General features: G+C 37.3%; 1 protein-coding gene across 4 annotated transcripts in view; it reads left to right on the top strand.

Annotated features, from left to right (window-relative positions):
• The window catches only part of Fut8 (fucosyltransferase 8), a 214,633-nt gene that overhangs the window by 190,144 nt on the left and 2,213 nt on the right, over window positions 1-22,276 (top strand). For all 4 annotated transcript variants that reach the window (XM_038337846.1, XM_038337844.1, XM_038337845.1 and 1 more), the window contains 3 exons: window positions 4,843-5,089; window positions 6,396-6,572; window positions 14,128-14,278. In XM_038337846.1, the coding sequence (XP_038193774.1) occupies window positions 4,843-5,089; window positions 6,396-6,572; window positions 14,128-14,278 (575 nt within the window). The remainder of the gene's footprint in view (window positions 1-4,842; window positions 5,090-6,395; window positions 6,573-14,127; window positions 14,279-22,276) is intronic.

Below are 22,276 nucleotides of genomic sequence, written 5' to 3'. Positions count from 1 at the left end.
ACCATCCTTTGCATTGGCATCATAGACTCAAACCCTCTGGCACTGTAAATCCAATTGAACAGTTTCTTTTGTAAATTTCCTTGGTCATGGTGTCTCCTCAGAGCAACAGAAAAGTAACTAAGGCAGTATCTTTTTGCCGTGTGCTCACATAATGGAAGGGATAAGCAAGCTGCATAAACTGGGTTTCTTTTATAAGGATACTAATATTGGGGGTTAGGATTTCAGTGTCAGAATCATTGCCTTGACCAGTGTCATAGAGCTGTCCCCTATTTAGATCTTAACATTCAGACCATAGTAGAAAGGCAGGCTTAAATGAGTCTCTCACCTAAACATTAATGATTATTGTCGGTTTGGGTTGAACTAAGCAGTCCATTATATAAAGCACAGGCTAGTTGATGCTGATTGGTCACAAGTGAGTAGTATTGTCAACTTCTATATGGATCATCCACATAGAACATCCTCTTGCTGGTAGTCAAGTCTCAACAGATTGATCAGAGGCTCTGTTCTCAAATAATTTCTATTTTAAATTTTACTTCAAAATGCTTACTCACTGATCTACACCCCTGTGCACAAACGCTCCTTTTTCACCACAGCTTTGACAGTTCATTCATCATCCTCTGTGTTTTTGCTGACAACTATCCTAACATGGTTTTTTGATTTGGATTTTATTGTTGATCAGAGATGTTGAACATTTTTCCTTATAGTTTCCCATTTATACTTCATTTTTTTTTAGAAATGTTGACTTAGATCCATTGCCTATTTTTTTTAAATCAGATTGTTTTTGTTCTTTTTAGTGTTTGAATTCTGTGTATTTTAGAGATTAGCACCGTATCAGTTGTGTGGTTTGCAAACATTTTTCTTGATTTTTTGTGTTGTCTCTTCACTGAGTTGTTTGCTTTGCTCTGCAGAAACATTTTAGTTTGCTATAGTCCCACTTGCGTGGTTTTAGTTTTGTTGCCTGTGGTTTGGAAATCTCATCCATTAAATCATTGCCTGGTCCAATGTTGCAGAACTTTGCCTACTTTTGTTTTGTTTTTTGTAGCTTTATTGTTTCTGATTTTATGTTTGTCTTTATCCATTTTGAGTCCATTTGTGTTTATGGTATGTGAGTCCATTCTTATCTTCCTGTGTATTAATATCTATTTTTTCTTAATACCATTTACAAAGTAGATACCTGTGTATGCTCTCGGTACCTTGAGTTGGTCACTGTGTCTGTTTTTCTGCCAACACCATTCTGCTTTGATTACAAAAGCATTGCAATCCTCTATGAGCCCAACTGAAAGGCCTCTAGCTCCTGCCCCTTCTTTTTGAGGATCACTTTGGCTGTGTAGAGTATAGTATAGTTGCATACAGATTGGTTTTTTTTTATTTCTTTGAAAAATGACTTTAGAATTAAGATATGGAATACTTTGCTATAGATCACCTTGGGTATTAGGAATATTTTAAAATTTTTTTAGCCTATATACTTGGGTTATCATTCCATTTACTTGTGTCTTCAGTTTCTTTCATTATTGTTTATCATTTTCAATAATTTGATTTTTCATCACGTTGTCTAAACTTACTCTAAGTATTTAAAGGTTTTTTTGTGCTTTCACAAATAGGATTATTTTAAAATGTTACTAATTTCTGTAACATGAGGGCTGGGCTTGTTGGGGTTTCTGTCCCGCCCGGTCCCCCAGCCCTTTAATCCCAGAGAAAATGACACAGAGATCTCCATAAGTTATAAAACTGATTGACCCATTAGCTCAGGCTTCTTGTTAACTCTTGTAGCTTATATTAACCCATTGTTCTTATCTACATTATCCACATGGCTGGGTACCTTTCTCAGCCAGGCAGATTACATCTTGCTTCTTATGTGGTATGGGCAGGACTGCAGAGGGAGCTTCCTGCTTCCCAGAATTCTTATTCTCATCGTCCCTCCTCTACTTCCTGTCTGGTTGACCTGCCTATACTTCCTACCTGGCCAAGTAGCGTTTATTTAAAACATGATTGGCAGAATACAGACAATTCTCCCGCACCAAATTTCTACAACTTTATTGAATTTATTAATTTTTACACTGAAATAATCCAGAAATAAAAAGTTACTGTATAATCTCATGTATACATGTAGAATCTGAAAAAAGAGATCTCATAGAGACAACAGAAGATGGTGCCTAGGAACTGAGGGAAGAAGGAAGGACGGCTGAAAGAGGGCGAAGTTTTGTTTACAGTGAAAGAAAGAACTTTAGTAATGTATTGCCAGGTGACCACAGTTGGCAGTATATACAGTCCCCTTGGTACTGATGGGCAGGAGATACCAAAGCCCTCACGTCCATGGATGCTTGCGCCCCTTATATTTGATTATTTACCATTTACATGCAGCCTACACTTAGCTAGATTACATATTATGCAGAGAGAAATCATTTCTCACCCTTTAAAACATAATTCACAAATAAACCCTTTCTAATAAATAATATCCCTCTAACAGAAACCTGGCTGGGCTTAGAACTTTGAGTAAACAATACCAACATAAAATTTAGTAGCATGACTTGAATTTCAGTAGATTAATCATTATGACTAGCATCTATAAAATTCATTCACTTAGTATTTTAAAGTGTATATGTGCGCATGCATGTGTGTGTGTGTGTGTGTGTGCGCACGCGTGTGTGTGTGTGTGTGTGTGTGTGTAATTCTGAGGAAAGTGAAGTTTTAATCCTTACTAGTTGTAAGTAGAAATACCTTTTTTTGATATTTTGCTAGAATCTTTGTGAAAGCACACTTGATAGTGGCAATGTTTTATTTATTTTTCTTCTACTGAAACAGTCCAGTTTAAGTGAGGTTTCGAACTGGAATCTTGTAGTTTTTGCTTGGTGAAGCATGTAATCATTTTCTATTCTGACAACTACAGTATTTGTTTTGCAATGTTCCTCAAATATTTGAATATAATTCCACAAGTATTTGACAAGCAAATGAATTAATGAAGGTAAGAACGAATAATCAACAAGACTGTACTTCTCTAGCTGGAAGGTGTGGATACAGTTTTCATTCTGTTCGAAAAGTTGTCAGTAGGACTAGCGATAAAGACATTGAGGAGTTGGTGCCTTCAGGAATAATGTGTTCTTCTTAGTGAATTTTGAGCTACTTAGGCGGAGCATTTTTGAATAATCTTGTTAGGAAGAAGTAACAAAGGACAGCCCTACTAATTCTGCTCTTGTGCGTATGACACTGGATATGACTGCTTTTTTATTTTCTTTTTTCTTCCTTTTTTTTTCTTTCACTAAGACCAATGATGATGCCATTTAAAGACATTTTACTATATAGCCCATGCCGACTTTGAACTCGGGATCTCCTCTTCCAACTTCTTAAATGCTGAAATTATAAGCACTCACTATACCTAGCACTGGGACTTCCATCCTTTCTCTGTTTGTTTTTATTAAAAATAACCACCTTTCCCCTTGTCCTTGATTCTGTATTTTTTTTATTTGTGTCTTACCTCTGATCACTTCCATATCTGGGAAAGCACAATGACATCTTGGTCTTAGGGGAGACTGGTACAGCTTAATTTAAATTGCGTGTCATTCTTTCCCCTCACACTCTTAACTGTATTTCCCTTCTGAAAAAGGTGCCCAGATCTTTCTTTGTTGCATACGAGATGAACCACAATGCTGATGCTAAATTGTTTATTACTATTCATGCAGTCATACTACAAATGCCATATTTTAGAGACTTTGTTCTTAAAATCTTGAAATGATTTTACATAGCAGAAAAGTACAATATTACCAAGACTTTAAATCTCAGCAATACTAAACTGATTTTAAAATACCTATGTAGTTAGCTTTACTAGCTGTGTTTCAGATAATTTATTTTAAAATATTTTAATTTATATATAATAAATTATATATAATTTAATAAATACATGATATAATGTAATAAATAAATATATACAGAAATAGACTGTTTCATACTGCTAAGTACATTTACAACATGTAGGCTTTCTTTTTTACAAGTATATTGTTTCCTTAATTGTACCATGATTATGACTACTTCTTAACTGGACTTATTTTGTATATTTATGCTCATATTTTCTGTTTTTAAAGTTGTAACTCAGTATAATTTTTCTGTGTAATATTTTGGCCTTCTAGTTATTACTGAGTGATCTTTAATGTGTAAACTCTGAGGGTATTGCCTGTCAGTTGTGGTTCATTTTTTATCCTCACATTATAAATTTAGTGGGACAGAAATAACAATGATGAATTCAAGATGAATTCCAAAATCAGTCATCTTCTATAATAATGATTATCTAATCTGTGAACTTTACTATTGAGGTAAATAAGGAACAAGTTTTTGTTATTATCATAATTGGATATATAGTAAAAAAATATTTTTAGTTGCCTATTGTTTTCCTACAGAAGATACAGATGGCTTGATTTATAATTGTAATCCTTTGTTATTTCTAGTGTCTGTTATAAAAGAAATGCATACTAGAAGTTGGAGGTACTTACTGTATAATTCCAAAGCTGTAATAACAAAACAAACAAAAACCATGAACTTGGTAGCTGATTGTATCTGTCAACCATATGGCTGTAAAATACCTTGGATGCTGGTTACCATCCTAACTTGAAACATAAACTGATAATGGGACAACACAATAGAAATTTTTAGAAAGGCCATGGACTTGAGATGCATGTTCAGCTCTCTCACTTTTTTCTGGTACCTTAGGCAGATTTCTTGACTTCCTGTGTAAAGTGAAAAACCATAAACTTCCTTAGAGTTGCCCTCAAGGTACAAGTACTCTGAGTTCTGTTGCATGATAGGTGTATGCAGAGTGCAATGTAGTGACGATGTGTTTTGATGTCCTGTTAGGTGAAGTGAAGGACAGAAATGTTCAAGTGGTCGAGCTCCCCATTGTAGACAGTCTCCATCCTCGTCCTCCTTATTTACCACTGGCTGTACCAGAAGACCTTGCAGATCGTCTCCTAAGAGTCCATGGTGATCCTGCAGTGTGGTGGGTCTCCCAGTTTGTCAAATACTTGATTCGTCCACAACCTTGGCTGGAAAAGGAAATAGAAGAAGCCACCAAGAAGCTTGGCTTCAAGCATCCAGTGATTGGGTAAGAATCTGTTTTCCCTCTTGAACAGTAATAGATAGCAGCAGTGTATATGTTTACTTTTCACTGTAAATTTCTTATAGACTCTGATAGTCCTAATCCCACCGAAGAACGAAGGTTCTGACACTTAAGAGCCTGTTCTCCCTTTGTTCACTCGGCAGCAGAGCAAATGTGCATGTACCTTCTGTCTCAAATGCCCTTCTTCCTTTGTTTCTTCCACTCATTTTTTATGATGCTTTTTTGTTTTATTTTTATATTTCCTCATCCACATCTTTCTTCCTCTCCTAATCTTTATATGTAGAGTAGTTACTGACTCCTATTCTAGATGTTAGGGCTAAAGAAAGTACGTAGTGAAATCAGAATATTAAATAGTGTTCATCTCCTGAAACTTCATTGAAATTCAGTGTGGCGAATTCTCCCTGCCCCACTTCATTTGTATAGAGCACACGAAACAAGTTCAATTTCCTGAGAGAAGCAGTGATTAAGAAGAATGTAGGAAAGGAAATATTACTGGATAGATATCCCTGTGCTCAGATTCACATCTGGACTATACAGTCTGGAAGCAAAGAAAACATTAGCATGCAGATGGCACAGTTACCTGGTGTTCTACAGCCCTCACTCCAGATTGGAGACTCAACCTTGTCTTTGGCAACACTAAGATGCAGGAGAATGCTGGGAAGTCAGTGTCCTAGCCATTGTAGACAGTGTAAGTCTGTGTCCCTTGCTTTATAACATTGTGACTTTTCTTCAGTACAAAAAAATGAGATGTTTCTATTTACATTTGATAGAGAAAATGTAACAAAAAGTCTGTAATGGCTTCATGGACATAAAATAGCCAATATCTTTAAAAGGCTTGCCTGTCTTAAACTGTAGGGAAAGTTCAGATGGGTTTCTGTTTTCTTCGATGACTTTGAATGCTATGAACTGAAGTGGTAGTAGCTCTACAGGGTAAAATGAAAGAGAAAATTAATTAATAAACCTTGGCATCAGGATGTTACAAGGAGTATCTTTATGCTGTGAATCCTGCTATGATTTTGGTCTCAAAAAACTCAAAACTATATTCTTGGATATGCCAATTATTTTTTTATGTAAGAAAGTGTTTCTCAAAACCTTACTTAACTTTTATATTGCCCTGTACTATATAACATGCAACTATATTAAAGTATTTGTAAACTATTTTGAATTGGTTTTATATATTTAAGGTGAGAATAAATTAAAAATTGGTTTACTATGCCCCCAGTGCCACCGTGACTGAGGGTACTGATTGAGTTGGCAGTACATTATCAGCACACTCTCCGCTTCTCCCCAGAGTCCATGTCAGACGCACTGACAAAGTGGGAACAGAAGCAGCCTTCCATCCCATCGAGGAATATATGGTACACGTTGAAGAACATTTTCAACTTCTCGCACGCAGAATGCAAGTGGATAAAAAAAGAGTGTATCTGGCCACTGATGACCCTTCTTTGTTAAAGGAGGCAAAGACAAAGTAAGTTAGAACAACTAGTGGTTCTGCAGTGGAATTATCTTTTTGTTAAAGAGAATCCTTAATTCTGAAAACTTGTGGTTCTTGTTGTTAACTAATGGGTTCCAAAATTCAAAGACTATTTGTGCAAATAGTAATGTAATCAAGTCATACCTTATTAGCCATATCTGATATAGTGTAATAAGAAATCTAAAATGAGCTAGACTACTGATTTTTGTAGCATCATCAACAGTCGTGATTAAACACATTACCACACTTGTTAGTATCAAAATTTGTTTTAACGTAACTAGAGTTGCCCTAAACAACATTTCATAGACTGGGGCTTAAGGGACAGAAGTTCTCAGTTCTGAAGACTGGGACATTCCAGATCAAGGTGCTAGTGAGGTCGATTTCACTCTGAAGTTCCTTTCCTTAGCTTATAGGTAGTCACCGTCCAGTCATGATACCCTATATTGTTGAGTAACTCCCATTCTAGGAATGGAATATTCCTGTTTACTAGAATAACGTGCTAGTAGTACTCCTGTAGGATTAGCAAAGTATTAAGAAGCACATAGACAAAGCCTTGAGTCACATTGGAAATTTCTACTCAGAAGATCTGGGTCAATAAGATAGTTTAAGTATATATGAAAGTAGAGGAAGGGAGAAAAATGTAGTATTAGCTTTGCTCAGATACTATCTCCTCCAAAAATCACCCCTAAGCTTTGAGTGGGTTGTATCCCTCGTCTGCATGTTGTTGGTGTATGGCTGAATACTTGTGCACTTCTGTCCCCTTCAACACATATATACACTTTTGGTGCAATTCCTAACTGGGTAAATGCTGACTTGTTTACTTAAGCAATTTGTAAACATTTTGTTAGCAGTTAATCATTTTCCTATTTAATATACTGCTTGATTTCTTTTTTCTGTTAGTTGGGGGTGGGAAAAAGAAGCTTTAGAGTAAGGCCTAAAATAGAGCTGTTTCTGTAAGTCATTGAGTGCACATAGCCAGGAAACTCATCAGCCAAATGTGAGACTAAGTTATTATAAGAACTACATATTAAGTGATTATTGAGCACAAGACATTAAAGTGTTCATTGTTTAATTTAATATTTAGATATATCAGAGAAGCAAGCAGTAATAGTTCACCATGCTCACATATTTTAAAGAACTAGACTCAATTTATAACTTGGCTAAAGAAAGGATATTTATCTTGTCTCCTCTTTGACTTATTCTTGAATGTATCACTTACTTCTTCCCTTGATTGGCAAAATAATTCATGTCCATTAAAAAATACAGAAGTTCATACATGCAAAGAATAAAGGAAAAATACTACCCACAATCCCATTACCAGTAATAACTATCATTTAAAAAATGGTATTTTCCTCCCAGAAATTTGCATAATCATATTTTTGTTTTATTTTTTGAGATGGAATCTCGTGTGTCCCGATCTGGCCTCAAGCTCCGTACGTAACTGAGGATGACCTTGAATTTCTGGGTTTTTGCTTCTATCTCCTGAGTACTAGAATTGCAAGCCTGTGCCATCTCATCCAGTTTCCGTGTTGCTAGGGATCAAGTTCAGGGCTTTTTCCATGCCAAGCAAGCACTCTACCAATTGACTATAGCCCAGCCTTAGCACTTTTTTTAAAAGGTTTTTTGAGATGGTTTGTGTAGTTCTGGCTATCCTGAAACTCACTATGTAGACCAGGCTGGCTGCCTCTGCCTCCCGAGTGCTGGGATTAAAGAAGTACACCACCACCATTTCTTTGTGTTTTTTTTTTCATTTGTTTGTTTTTATTTTGTTTTTTAATAGTTAGGAGTTCATATAATTTAAAATTTTTAAACTTAATATTTAGCATTAGACCCATCTTTTTAGATCCCTTAAAAGGCCCCCTTATTTAATTATAACTAAAAACTCTGTGCTTGTAATGCTTAGAACTATGTATACAGTGTATACGTTATAGAAAGTGTCAAACTAACACCCATTACCTCACCAGCGTGGTCTGGATGGCCTGCCACACTGCTGCACACACTCCCGGCATCCTCTCTTTTAAGCATTTAAAGTTAGGTTTCTTTTGTTTTTAACAAGGGCCTATCTTTCTTTTTCTGTCTGCAAATATGCAGTTTTCCTAATAGTTTCTTTTTTTTTTTTTTTTTTTTTTTGGTTTTTCGAGACAGGGTTTCCCTGTAGTTTCTAGAGCCTGTCCTGGAGCTAGCTCTTGTAGACCAGGCTGGCCTTGAACTCAGAGATCCGCCTGCCTCCGCCTCCCGAGTGCTGGGATTAAAGGCGTGCGCCACCACCGCCTGGCTCCTAATAGTTTCTTATTAGACAAACTGTTCTTTCTGTGTTGGATGTTCTTGGAAAATCAAGGCATAGATTCTTCTGTTTATTTTGGAGTTTTTCATTTCACTGGTTATTGTGTCTGTTTTTATGCCAAAACCATGTTATTCTAATTACAACAACTGAGTAATATACTTTGAATCAGGGAGTGTGAGCCCTCCAGGTTGGGGCATTTTGCTCAAGATTGCTTTGAAATTTAGATCTTTTCTGGTTCTGTATAAACTATAGACTGTTTTTCTACTTCTGTGGAAAATGACATTGGAATTTTAATGGAAATTGCATGGAATCTGCTGGTCACTTTGAGTAAAGAATTTTTTGGTTTCTTTGGTTTTTGTTTGTTTGTTTGTCTTAAGACAGGGTTTCTCTGTAACTTTGGAGCCTGCTCTTGTAGACCAGGCTGGCCTCGAACTCAGAGATCTGCCTTCCGTGCCTCCTGAGTGCTGGGATTAAAGGCATACGCCGCCACTACCACCTTGCTGAGTAAAGAATTTTTTTTAACAATATTATTGAGATTTTCACTTTTTGAGTTTTAGTATCGTTCTTCAGTGTATTATACTTTTTAACATATAGATATTCCACCTAGTTAATTTCACTCTCAAGTGTTTTATTTAGTTCTATTATAAATAGGATTGGCTTCTTAATTTCATTTTTGAGTAGTTTGTTAGCATATAGAAATGTTACTGGTTTGCTTGTTTGTTTGCATTTGTATTTATAATCAACAACCTACAATTTTACTAGATTTATCAATCAATTTTAAAACCTTAGTAGACACTAGGGTTTTCTAATTGTAAGACCACACCATCAGCAAACAGATATCTCATGCATTCTTTTCTGCCTTAACCTATTTTCTTATTTCTTAACCTTAGAGAAAATAATTGTCACCCTTCCTTTATTCAGTGTGATGTTATTGTGGGCTTGTCATATATGACCTGTATTATGTTGATATATATTTCTTCTTACACATTTTGAAAGCGTCACCATGAATAAATGTTGAGTCTTGTCAGATTCTTTGTTTGTATCAGTTGAGATAGTCATGTGGGGGAGGGGTTTATTGCCGTTGCTCTTCCTTCTGTTCTTGCAATGGATCATGTTTACCGACTGCTGTGTGGTGGACCACCCTGGCATCCTTAGAACAATCTCATTTGATCATGTTTTTTAAATGTGCTGTTGAATTTAATTTGCTAGTATTTTTATAGAAATTTTGTTATCTGTTAATTGGGAATGTTGCTGTATAGTTTTCTTATGATGACTTTACTGGCTTTACTCTTAGGTATCTAGCCTCATAAAATGTTTAGAAGTACTGCCAGTTATGGGAGCAGAAACCTGTATGACTCTCACAAGCTAAGGATGGAGGTGTGTGCATCCCAGGCTATCTGTCTTTGTAACAATTCCCTGTCTCAAGACAAATAAAAGATTTGCAGAGTTGGTATGCTATCTAAATATTTGGTGGAATTTAGGAGTGGAACTTTGATGGCAGGCTTTTTATTACTAAGTGTCTTTGGTTGGTATTGTTCTGTTCAAATTCTCTGTTTTTTCCTTATTTCATCATGGTGAGTTGCTGTTTTTAAAACTTACCCGTTCCTTCTAGGTTACCCAGTTTGTTCATAGGAGTCTCATGGTTGGTTGTTTAATTTTTTTTTGTATTTCCATAGTATTGGTACTAATGGTGTCAGTTTATTATTATCATTATTAATTATGTGTATATGATGTGTGTGTTGGAACACTGCTGTGCCACAGCTTCTATGTGGAGGTCAAAGGGCAACTTTCTCCTTAGCATGGCTTCCTGAGATCTAACTCAGGTTGGCAAGCTTTTATGCTAAGCTCCTTTACGTACTTCCAGCTTTACGTTACCTCTTACTTCCTGAATTCTTTTTAAATTTCCTTTTGTTTCTTCATAAGTCTAGAAGCTGTGTGGATTTTATCTTGTCAAAAACTCAAACTTTTAACATCTATGATCTTTTCCATTGTTTTTCTAAAAACCTCTGTTTTGTTTATGTCTTAGTCTAAGTTGTTTCCTTCCTCTTAGATTGTCTTGATTTGTTCCTTTTCTCATTTCTTGAGCTTGAGCTTGTGTGTTTGAGGGCTTTCTGCTCTGTGTGGTTTATTGCTGTGAGCGTCACTCTCAGGTTGTATCTGGTCATTTTGCCCTACTGTGTTTCCGTGTTTGCTTTGATATGCTTTGACTTCTTCTTTGACCCATCATTTCAAGAGCATCTTGTTTAATTTGTACTTATTTGTGAGTATCTGTGACTCATTTCGAGTTAAAGAACATTATAAGCAGTAAAAGCTTCTTTTACTTGTTTTATGGCCATCATATGCTTTCTTCAGAAGAATGGCTTGTATACGTTTGAGAAGAACATATATTCTGTTGCTTTTGAACAGAAGACACTGTAAACATATTAGATCAATTTGGTATGAAGCATAGTCCAAGTTCATGTTTTGATGTTGTTTTGTTTGTTTTGTTCTGTGTTGCTTAAGATTTTTCATGTGGTGGGGTGTGTGTGTGTGTGTGTGTGTGTGTGTGTGTGTGTGTGTGTACTCAGTGTGAGTGCGGAAACTGAACTCAGGTTCTCCAAATGAACTGCCAATGCTTTTCATAGCTGATTTGTCTCTCCAACCCTCTTTAAGTTTTTTTTAATTGATTTTTCTGTCTGAAACTTTCCAATGTTGAATGAGGAGTGTGAAGTTTCCAGATATTATTGTATTGTTACTATGTCTCCCTTTGATCTTTGATGCTCCTTTGTGTATTTCATTTATCTAATATTACTTATAAATTTATAATCTTTAATAATTATTTTGTTTGGTTTTGTTGAAACAATTTCCTATGTAGCCCAGACGAGCCTTGAATTCACATTGTTTCTGCCTCGGCCTCTCTGGTGCAGGAGTTATATGTACATACCACTGTGACCAGCTTTACAATTGTTAAAACCTCTTGAGAATCAACATCATTTTATGTTGAGCTGTTTCTCCTGCAGACTGAGGTGATAGAAGTACAGGTGCTGCTGCTTTGTGTTGGTCTCTGTTTGCTTAGAGCATCATTCCCCATACCTTATTTCAGTCTTCTAGTGTCCACTGGCGATGTACAAACACCGTATTTAATGACTGTATGCCCACTGTGTGATTCTGCCATTGACTTGAGCAAGAATTTTCCTAATACTGGATAGTTAGGTTATTTTCAGTGTTTTACTCTTATAAATAATGACACAAAGTGTGTCTAAAATAACTACATTATTTCCTCAAGCTGGGTTCCCAGACTTTGAACTATTTAGATAAAAGGATATAAACATTTTACAACATTGATCCAGTCCCACACATGACATTTTTATGCTGAGCAACCAGGTACAGTTGGAAGTATCTCCATTATTGTGGGAATTTTAAAACCTAAATTTCTTCTTTGTACTTAGCACCTTTAACCTCCTCCTTGTAGTGTTCTAGACAGCAGTTTTCTCTGTTTTATTATAAATTCGCTGGTAGCACTTTATGTATATCTTTTCTCTTTGGAAATCCTTTCATTTTAATTTCCCAAATCATTGGGAATATAATATTAATATATTAATTAATATATTAATCAGAAATTTAACCGCCATTTCTCTTCATTATTTTACTTAAATATTTTCATTTTGAATTGACTTTCTTTAGACCTCTTGTGATAGGTTTTGATACCTAAGCAAATCATAAAACTTCTGCTGTTCTTATTTTTTTTTTTTTTTTTTTTTTTGGTTTTTCTAGACAGGGTGCTGTTCTTATTTATAAGAGACCAAAAGCATTCATTTATTCTGCAACGGATATATCGTGTTCAGGGTAATATTGTAAGAACTCTGTGCTTTAAGAAGGTTAGATGATCGACCAAGCTGAGAAGGCTCCCACAGAGCCCGTCCATGCAGAAGAATCAGAGCCCAGCGCCATTGTCCTTTGCTTCTCAGTCAGCCCCCACTGTTGGCCACATTCAGAGAGACGGGTTTGGTCGCATGATCCATCAGTCCCATTCCAACTGGAGTTGGTGATCTCCCATTAGTTCTGTCCCACCGTCTCCATGAGTGAACACACCCCTCACGTTGGGAGGACCTTGGTCTTAACACAGAGTAGGGAACCCTGATGGCTCCTTGGCCTGGAGAGGGAGGGAGGGGAGGTATGGATGGAGGGGAGGGGAGGGAAGGGGAAGGAGGAGGGGAGGGAAGGGGGAGGAGGAGGGGAGGGAAGGGGGAGGAGGAGGGGAGGAGATGGAAATTTTTAAATATAAAAAAATAAACCATGAAAAAAATAAAATCTGAATAATATAAAAGAAATAAATAATACTCAAAGTTAAAAAAAAAAGAAGGTTAGATGAAATTTTAAGTTTCAATGATTCGTGGAGTTCATACCGTAGGAAGAGAAACCATTTTCTAGGTAGTTTATCTGAAAAGGGCGTCAAGATGAGCATTGCCCACGTAGCTCTGCGTGAATCTGGTGTCACTTGGCATTACCTCAGGTTTCTTTAGACTGAGACAGAGTTCATCCGCGAGGTCTAATCACTGGCTTCCCAGGAACTTCAGGGGCCAGGGCTGAGGTAGTTTACAGTAGAGGGTTTAAAATTACACAGTCACTGGCAGTCAAAGAGTCAGAAGTAACAAAGTTGTCCATCTAAATGAAAGTCTGTCATGATGTATTTTTTAAACAGCTTCATTCCAATATGGAGGAAGCTTGGATAAATTCTTAGAAGGGTTCTCATTACAAAGAGAATAAAAAGTCTTCAGTTTTTCACGAATTGCTAAAGGTAGTAATGACGTATGTGTGTATCTAAGATAATATACCCATAATATTCTTTTTCATTGATTTTATTGAGCTATACATTTTTTTCTGCTCCCCTCCTTTCCTCTCCCCTCCACATCTACTCTCCTACAGTCCCCATGCTCCCAATTTACTCAGGAGATCTTGTCTTTTTCTACATTCCATGTAGATTAGATCCATAATATTTTTTAAAACATGGTTCTTCTGTGTAGTCCAGGTCAGCCTTGAACTCACAGTCCTTCTGTTTCAGCCAGCTGAATATTTGAACTACAGAATATAGCCACTACTCCTGGCTTCAATAACATTTAATGTGCAAGATATTATTTTCCACTGTTGACTTGAGAGATGCTTCGACTACACTATTAAGTGTTACCAAGTTCTCATTGTTAAGGAGGGAGCTTTTGATAAAGAAGCAGTCTCCTTCCTGTAGAATACTGTAAGTTTAGTTATGCATAAATCTCTTCCTTTTTTCAGGTACTCCAATTACGAATTTATCAGTGATAACTCTATTTCTTGGTCAGCTGGACTTCACAACCGATACACAGAAAATTCACTTCGGGGTGTGATCCTGGATATACACTTTCTTTCCCAGGCTGACTTCCTAGTGTGTACTTTTTCATCCCAGGTAAGTGGTAGTATGTTTTAATGGTAAGCACCCACTGTGGTACTGAGCAGGAAAATTGTGTTTGTGGTTTTAGTGTTAGCATGACTCTGGTATAATTGCCTTTATACTCAGTAGTGCTATCTTTTGTGAAAGAATGAAGAGATTCCACAGAAAACTGCTTGAGCGCACTGAATATTTAGTTATTTACTGCAGTGACTGAATACATCTCCACTGAAGCCAGTTAATAAGGTTGTTCGTAGCATCTAACAAAAACAGCAAGTGCTTACGTTTATACCTTCCTGATTCTGCAAACTGCTAGTATGTGACCAGAATCCATCCATTTCTACATATCAGTACAACGATACGATGAGACTTAAGTTCCCAGCCTTTTGCCTCCCTTGTGTTATAATAAAGATAGTGAATGCAAGTCTTTCACGAATCTGATTACGTTTCTGTGAAACAAGGAGCTATATATTAACTTCAAAATTTTCAGTTTTAAAAATTTATTTACTACACTGTTGCAATAACTCCTTTAGTCTGGTTGTTGCATATATGTTCCAGGTTTGGGGTGTGTGTGTGTGTGTGTGTGTGTGTGTGTATGTGTTTATGTGGTGTCTAGTCAGTCTTCTGTGCTCCATGAGATACTGGGACTGCAGTATTTATTGTGAATTTTTTACTTCCCCATTTATCACTATTACTTATCCCTGATTAACTTAACCAGCCATTGAGTGACTGTGCTCAAAATTACAGTGTGAGAAGAGTACTTAAATGGAGTTTGGAGATATGAGTCTTGCTGTCATTCAGAATCAAAATACAACTAGAGGACAGTTACAAAAATTATAAATAGGTGTAAAGTAAGTGTGCATGATGCTGAGAACCTCATGGTAAAGAGAATATATAAGAGAAAGCACAGTTTCCATGGGAAAGAATAAAGAAATGGACCATATTTTTTACAGTATGACAGTCAGTACCTTAAAGTGGGATGTTGATGAGACCTTTGGAAGGTGCTTTTCAATGCAAAGGCTTATTTCTTATAGAAATAAGAATATAGTGAAATATAACTCACTATGTGAAACAGCCACACAGAGCAGGGTCTCACAGCAGGAATCTTAATCTCAACATAAAGTCTCATTAGCCTTCAAATTCCCATGGAGGCATCTAATGGCAGTGTTTAACTGGGGATTTTGTCTGCAAAAAGCACCTTTTCCTTGCCCATAGCAGGAGATCAGGTGTGTGTCTACTTGACCCCACTTCTATTTCTGAGAACCTAGCTACCTGATAATACAGTCTGAGCAGGTTATACTTAGGAACATATATGTATGTACATATACGTAAATGCATGTGATAAAAATTAATGAAGATGAAGGTTCTCGCTCAGGATGGTGTTTTCTATTTCCATCCATTTGCATGCAAAATTCAAGATGTCATTGTTTTTTACCGCCGAGTAGTACTCTAATATGTATATATTCCACACTTTCTTCATCCATTCTTCCACTGAAGGGCATCTGGGTTGTTTCCAGGTTCTGGCTATTACAAATAATGCTGCTATAAACATAGTTGAACAAATGCTTTTGTAATATGATTGGGCATCTCTTGGGTAAATTCCCACTCTCTGAATGTGGCTGACGGTGGAGGAGGACTGAGAAACCAAGGACAATGGCAATGAACATGAACTCTACAGCATGGACGGGCTCACTGTGAGCCTTGTCAGTTTGGTTGCTCACCTTCCTGGACTTAGGGGGAGCTGGGAGGACCTTGAACTAAACATAGTGAAGGGAACCCTGATGGCTCTTTGTTTTTGGAGAGGGGTGGAGTGGGGGTATGGATGGAAGGGAGGGGAGGAGAAGGGGAGGAGATGGAAATCTTGAATAAAAAAATGAGAAAAAAAATTAATGAAGAAAGAGGCCATGAATTTGAAAGAGAGCAAGGAGAGGCGTGTGTGGGAGAACTAGGAGGAGGAAAGGGAAAGGAGAAACGATGTAACTATATTATTATAATCTCAAAAATAAATGAAAAAAATTAAGAAGAGTCATTTTGACAAAGATAGCCCAGCAGGTAAATGTATGTGCTGCCCCACCTGATGACCTAAGCTCAGACTCCAGTCTCGGGGAGTGCATGCATGTATTCATAAATGGGATACAAAATTAACTTTTTAACAAGGAGTAACTCTTCCTGGTCACTGCCTGCCTGAAGTCTGTCCTCTAGTCCAGTCTGTCTCTGTCTCTGTCTCTGTCTCTCTCTCTCTCTCTCTCTCTCTCTCTCTCTCTCTCTCTCTCTCTCTCTCTCTCTCTCTTTCTTCCTTTCTTTTTGGGTTTTCAAGACAGGGTTTCTCTGTAGCTTTGAGCCTGTCCTGGAACTCGTGCTATAGACCAGGCTGGCTCCAAACTCACAGAGATCCACCTGTCTCTGCCTCCCCAGTGCTGGGATTAAAGGTGTGCACCACCACCGCCAGCTTACCCAGAGTAATTTTTGACCATTTATACCAAAGCAAATCTCAAACAATATTTTCTAACAAAGTAGGCTGGAATAACTGCAGTATTTTGTGTTAGAGTGCAGAATAGAAGTGTTCATGAAACACAGTGCAATGGTCTGCAGTTAGTGGCAGTTTGTCCAAGGCGATTGCTTCTATTAACTTACCTTACTTGATGGCTACAACTGTAGCATTTAAGAATGTGGATTAATTCCACTTTCAGTTACACATATCTACTCTCACTTATACCATAGGAATTTTTGTACAAATATTTTTTGATAAAGAAATAATTAGTGCAGCTTAATAAAATTGTTCGAGTTTCCTCGTCATAAGCTAAAACTGGAATTGCATGCAAAGTGGTCCAGAAATGTCTTACCATCACAAAAAGAACAAAAGAGCCGGACGGTGGTGGCGCACGCCTTTAATCCCAGCACTCGGGAGGCAGAGGCAGGCGGATCTCTGTGAGTTTGAGGCCAGCCTGGTCTACAAGAGCTAGTTCCAGGACAGGCTCTAAAAAAGCTGCAGAGAAACCCTGTCTCGAAAAACCAAAAAAAGAAAAAAGAAAAAAAAAAACAAAAAGAACAAAAGAAAAAGTCATTCACAGGTCAGAATACCATGCCATGAATTTCACAGAGAACAGGAATGAGGAAACACAGGCTTTGCAGATGGATTATGTAGACCAGCTCTGACCATTTAGCTGTTTGGCCTTGAACAGATCAGTTAGTCAACTATTTGTATTTTGTGTTTTTTCTTTTACTTTTAAAAACAGTAATAATGATGTGGTCTAGTACATAGTTTTATGAGAACTAAAAACTTGCTTCATGTGATGTAGTAAGGACCACGGGACCCTTTGTTCCATCCCTCCCGGCTAGCTTACACCCAAAATAACCACACAGGAATTGTATTAATTAAATTACTGCCTGGCCCATTATATCTAACCTCTTCTTGGCCAACTCTCAAATCTTGATTTACCCATTTCCAATAAATCTGTGTATCACCACTTGACTGTGGCTTACTGGCATGAGTCTAACCAGTGTCGGTCTTCGGCAAGAGAATCAAGGCGTCTGCCTGTCTCTGCTTTCTTCCTCCCAGAATTCTGTTCTGTCTTCTCCACCCACCTAAGGGCTGCCCTATCAATAGGCCAAGGCAGTTTCTTTATTCAACCAATGAAAGCAACGCAAATACAGAAGGATCTCCTACACCAATGTGAAGCAACGATAGTACTCAGCAATGTATTAAACGCACTAGCTGCTAATATGTATACTGTGCATGTGAGTAGTTATTCACGTGCCTGTTCTAGAGAATTTTCAGTATTGTTTGGCAGGCAGCTGTTTTCCACCTGCTACACTCCAAGCTATATGATCTTACATTTTCAAAGACACTTGAAACGTGTGACTCAAGAACTCCATTATTTCCGCTGTGGTTGTAGGAAATGCTTAGGGCCCACACAGTCACTGTGGGGGACCATGGGAGAGGGTTGACGGGGACGGGAGAAGATGGAAGGGGAGCAGAGAAAAATATAAAGCTCAATAAAATCAATCAATTAAAAAAACCATTCCTTTTTCCCAGGTATGTCTAGGTTTATGTCAAGTTGACATTTCAGACATAAGTTAGTCATCCTATTATGTGTTAGTGGAAACGCCGTGCACAAACCATCTACATGATTATTTATGTTCTTTTTTGCTAAAACCATCTTACTGAAGCAAACAAATTATTGCTGAAGAAATGGAAGTAGTTGGCAGCTCATTGGTAGATAAATGAAATATCAAAAAGGTTTTCTGAAAATTTTGATTATTCAGTTGTAGAATCAGTTTTTATTACTCTGGAGTCTGATTTGCCAAAGCAATTGTAGATGCTTAAAGACCTAAACATTGGGACTGGGGAGATGGCTCAGCAGTTAAGAGCACCTGCTGTTCTTCCAGAGGATCCAAATTCCATTCCCAGCACCCACAAAGTGGATCACAAATATTTGTAACTCCAGTTCAAGGGATCCAGTGCCCTCTTCTGGCCTCCATTGGCACCAAGCACACACATGATGCACAGACATACATTTAGGCAAGCACCCATACACATAAAATGTAATGTTCTTTTGTAAGAAATCTTTTATGATTTGTAAAATAAACTTAGTGAATCTTCAAAATAAAAGATACTTCTTAATGCTGTTGAAGTTTACTTTGTTTTTTGAGCAGCATTGCTTAGTAATTTGACTTTTTCCCCGTGACACCTCCCTTTATAGCAGTTGTTAAAACAGTCTCATTCTTTCTTTAATTCCAAACCCACAGTACAGGTGACATTATATACTTTGAATCAGATTTTGGAAATCCCAAAGGACAAAATTAAGAATAACATTTATTTTGGGTAGGAATTTCCATTGAGGTGTAGCCCATGAAGCAGTAGTGAATACCTTCTGAGAATGGCAAAGAGAAAACACAGGATAAAAAATGTGAGCCCTGTTTCTGCTTCCCAGCATGGAGGACAAGAAGTCTGTCCTGAGTCAGCCTGGGTACCACTCACCTTTGGTACTGGATGCTGTACTGTGCCACTTATTGCATTCATTTGGACATTCATACAGTGTAACAAAAACTGGTTTCATTCTCTCATGATATAGAAAAACAAACTAATCTAAAGGAAAGGTGTGCAGATTGCCCACTTCACCCACTAACCTGAGAATGGCTTTCAGATTTTCATACTAGGAAAGCCTCTGCCTGACTGTCTGATTTGGCAAAAACAAGGTCCTATCTTCTGTGAGAAAGCTTGGAAGCTAAATATTTATTTCTAAGGGTTATAGTCAGACTAATGGATATTTACCCTTTAAATACTTTTTTAAAACCGTTATACCTGTATTATATGGTTTAGCAGGAATTTTTGCTGTTAGTCATCACTGTATGCTTAATAATATGCTAGAAAGTAACGAAATGTTGGCACACAATGAAATAAAATAAAATGTATACAACCATGTTGTGTTTGTAAGAGTAACCCTCTCTGTCATGCATATTCAGAGTACCAACCTTGACTATTGCCATCAACTGCAAGCCTTTTCTGTGTAACACATGATTTGAGATTTTAAAGTCCAGGAAGTCAAATGTAGTTGAATGCAGACATCAATACTATAATGATCCTTCTAGCTCTTAGCAGCAAATTGCCCCCAGGATTGAGATAAACAACCATTATTTATTTAGAATGTTGTATATGGACCTTGAGTTTTAGATATCACCCATGGACTCGAGCATCCATCACTGGAGCGCCACTTACTCGGCAGATAATCACTGAACACCTGCTGTATGGCATCTACAGTTCCCGTTGCTTATCCAGAAGCAGGTTCATATGTGCCTGAGAGCACATACTCTCAAACCAGAGCAAATTCTAATTGTTGCTGTAGTATTTACTATCTGATTTTTGTATTTTTTAGAGTAAAGTCTCAAAATCCCCCTGTGACTTAGTTTCTTCATCTGTAAAATGAGTGGAAACAGTACTTAGAGGTTTGGTGTGGCAGTGAAAGGAGTTTGTAGGGAGGGCTTGCTCTGAGACTGTGCCTAGTGATGTGGGAAGTCCTTCTATATATGTGCTGCCTTTATTGGTTGATGAGTAAAGCTGTTTTGACCAATGGCTTAGCAGAGGAAAGTTGACAGGAAGTCCAAACACAGATAGAGTAGGTAGAATGGAGGAGACGCCATGTAGCTGCCAAAGGAAAAAGAGGTTCAGATATCACCAGCAAGTCACAAGGCTCGTGGTAAAATATAAACTAATAGAAATGGGCTAATTTACAGTTAGAGCTTGCCAATAAGAAGCCTAAGCCATTGGCCAAACAATTATATATTAAGTTTCAGAGTGCTTAATCAGGAACTGGTGGGCGGGACAGCCTGGAATGCAGCCAGTACTCATTAAGGTCAACTGCTACTATTATCACCATTATTATAAGATAAAATGCCACACCTACAGCACCAGGGTGATTGGAGGTACCCAAATCCACATTGTCCAGAGATCTCTCTTGTATTGTCCCAACTGAAATTTATCATTATTCCTTTGGTTTAGGAAGATACAGACGTACTCAACAAAGGCTAACAAATAACTAACAAAACATAAACTAATTATTAAAATTTTCACAAAAAGCAAGACCTTGTGGAACATGGGGCAGTGTTCTTATGAGAGCAATGCATTAAAAACTGAAGAGGTTGAATCGTTTGTGGGTGACTGCTATGGTAGAACTTCTGGTCATCCTGAGAGTAATACAGCCTTGCATTTTGGGCTAAGAAAGGCTGAAGGGTAGAAGGAAGGACCCAGAAGAGAAAACTCAGGTTTCCCAAGGATGACTTAGCTCTTAGGTTGTGTCTTTTTGATGTGACAGAACGAATATGGAGCATAAGATTTGTAAGAGAAAATATGTATGGCAGTTACAAATCTATGCAGGTTGCCTGGGTTCAAACTTAAATCTAGCACTTACTAGTAGTGTAACAGGGGCAGATGTTTTGTTTTTAGTTCCCTTTGGCATCTGTCAGATGAAAGAATCTTATGGGATACTAGGAGGATTATGTCAAATAATGTCTCACATCAGTATTTGACAACAAAAGCTCAGCAAACATTAGCTTCTTCCATGTTATTTAGATTGTCATTAATAGAGCTTCATTATTTTAATTACAGTTATGTGTCTCAGTGAGGACACATTCTGAGAAAGGTGTCATTAGGCATTTTTGTGATTGTCAGAATGTGACATACTATGAACTAAGATGGCCACAGAAATTTGAGGATGTAATCTTATGAGACCACCATTTTGTATTTGGTCTGTCATTGATGATATTTGTTTCTTTCCAGAGTTCAATCTAATTTTTCTTTCTCTGCATAGGTCTTTGAATTTGTAGTTTACAAGTTCCAAATTGCTTTTATTCTTGTTTTATAATAGTTTTTGTTTCTATCATTGATCTAATCTGTACCATGGCAGTCCCCAAGATAAACTTAGTTTCTGGTGGCACATGCTAATATCCCAGCATTAGAAATTGAGGTAGGAAGACTAAGAGTCCAAGGTCATCCTTAGCTATAGAAGAGTTTGAGGCCATCCTGAGCTACAGGAGACCTTATCTCAAAAACAAACAAAATACATTGTCTTGATTCTTTCTGTCGGTACTTGAAGCTATAGCACTAAGACTTAAGTCAGTTTCTCTTAATCACTTTGTATTTTAATTCCAGAAAAAAAAAAATAGAAAGTTGTCTCTCTATAGTTTGATTTACCAATTACATCTAGCCTTTGTGCTCCAGTTTCTGAAATTCAAATTTTCCAGGAAGTTGAGGTGAGGGTTAACCTAGTCTTTTGTTGTTTTTGCTGTTTGTTTGTTTTGTGTTTTAAATGTTAGAAGATGAGTGTCTCAGAATAAAGTATTGCTCAGGTTATAATGCTTATCTGTGTACAAATCCCTGGGCTCACTGCCCAGTATAACTGAGAAAGAAAGAAAGAAAAAGAACATCTTCATTCAGTTTTTGATCTCCACGAATGTCTCAGTTTATAAACATCTGCTGAATCATTTGAAAGTGCCATTAGCAGATTAACAGCTATTAAT

This window comes from Arvicola amphibius, chromosome 7 (assembly GCF_903992535.2).
Source record: "Arvicola amphibius chromosome 7, mArvAmp1.2, whole genome shotgun sequence".
NCBI lineage: Eukaryota > Metazoa > Chordata > Mammalia > Rodentia > Cricetidae > Arvicola > Arvicola amphibius.
The sequence above is the reverse complement of the archived record's forward strand: the minus strand, read 5'-3'. Positions and strand labels throughout refer to the sequence as shown.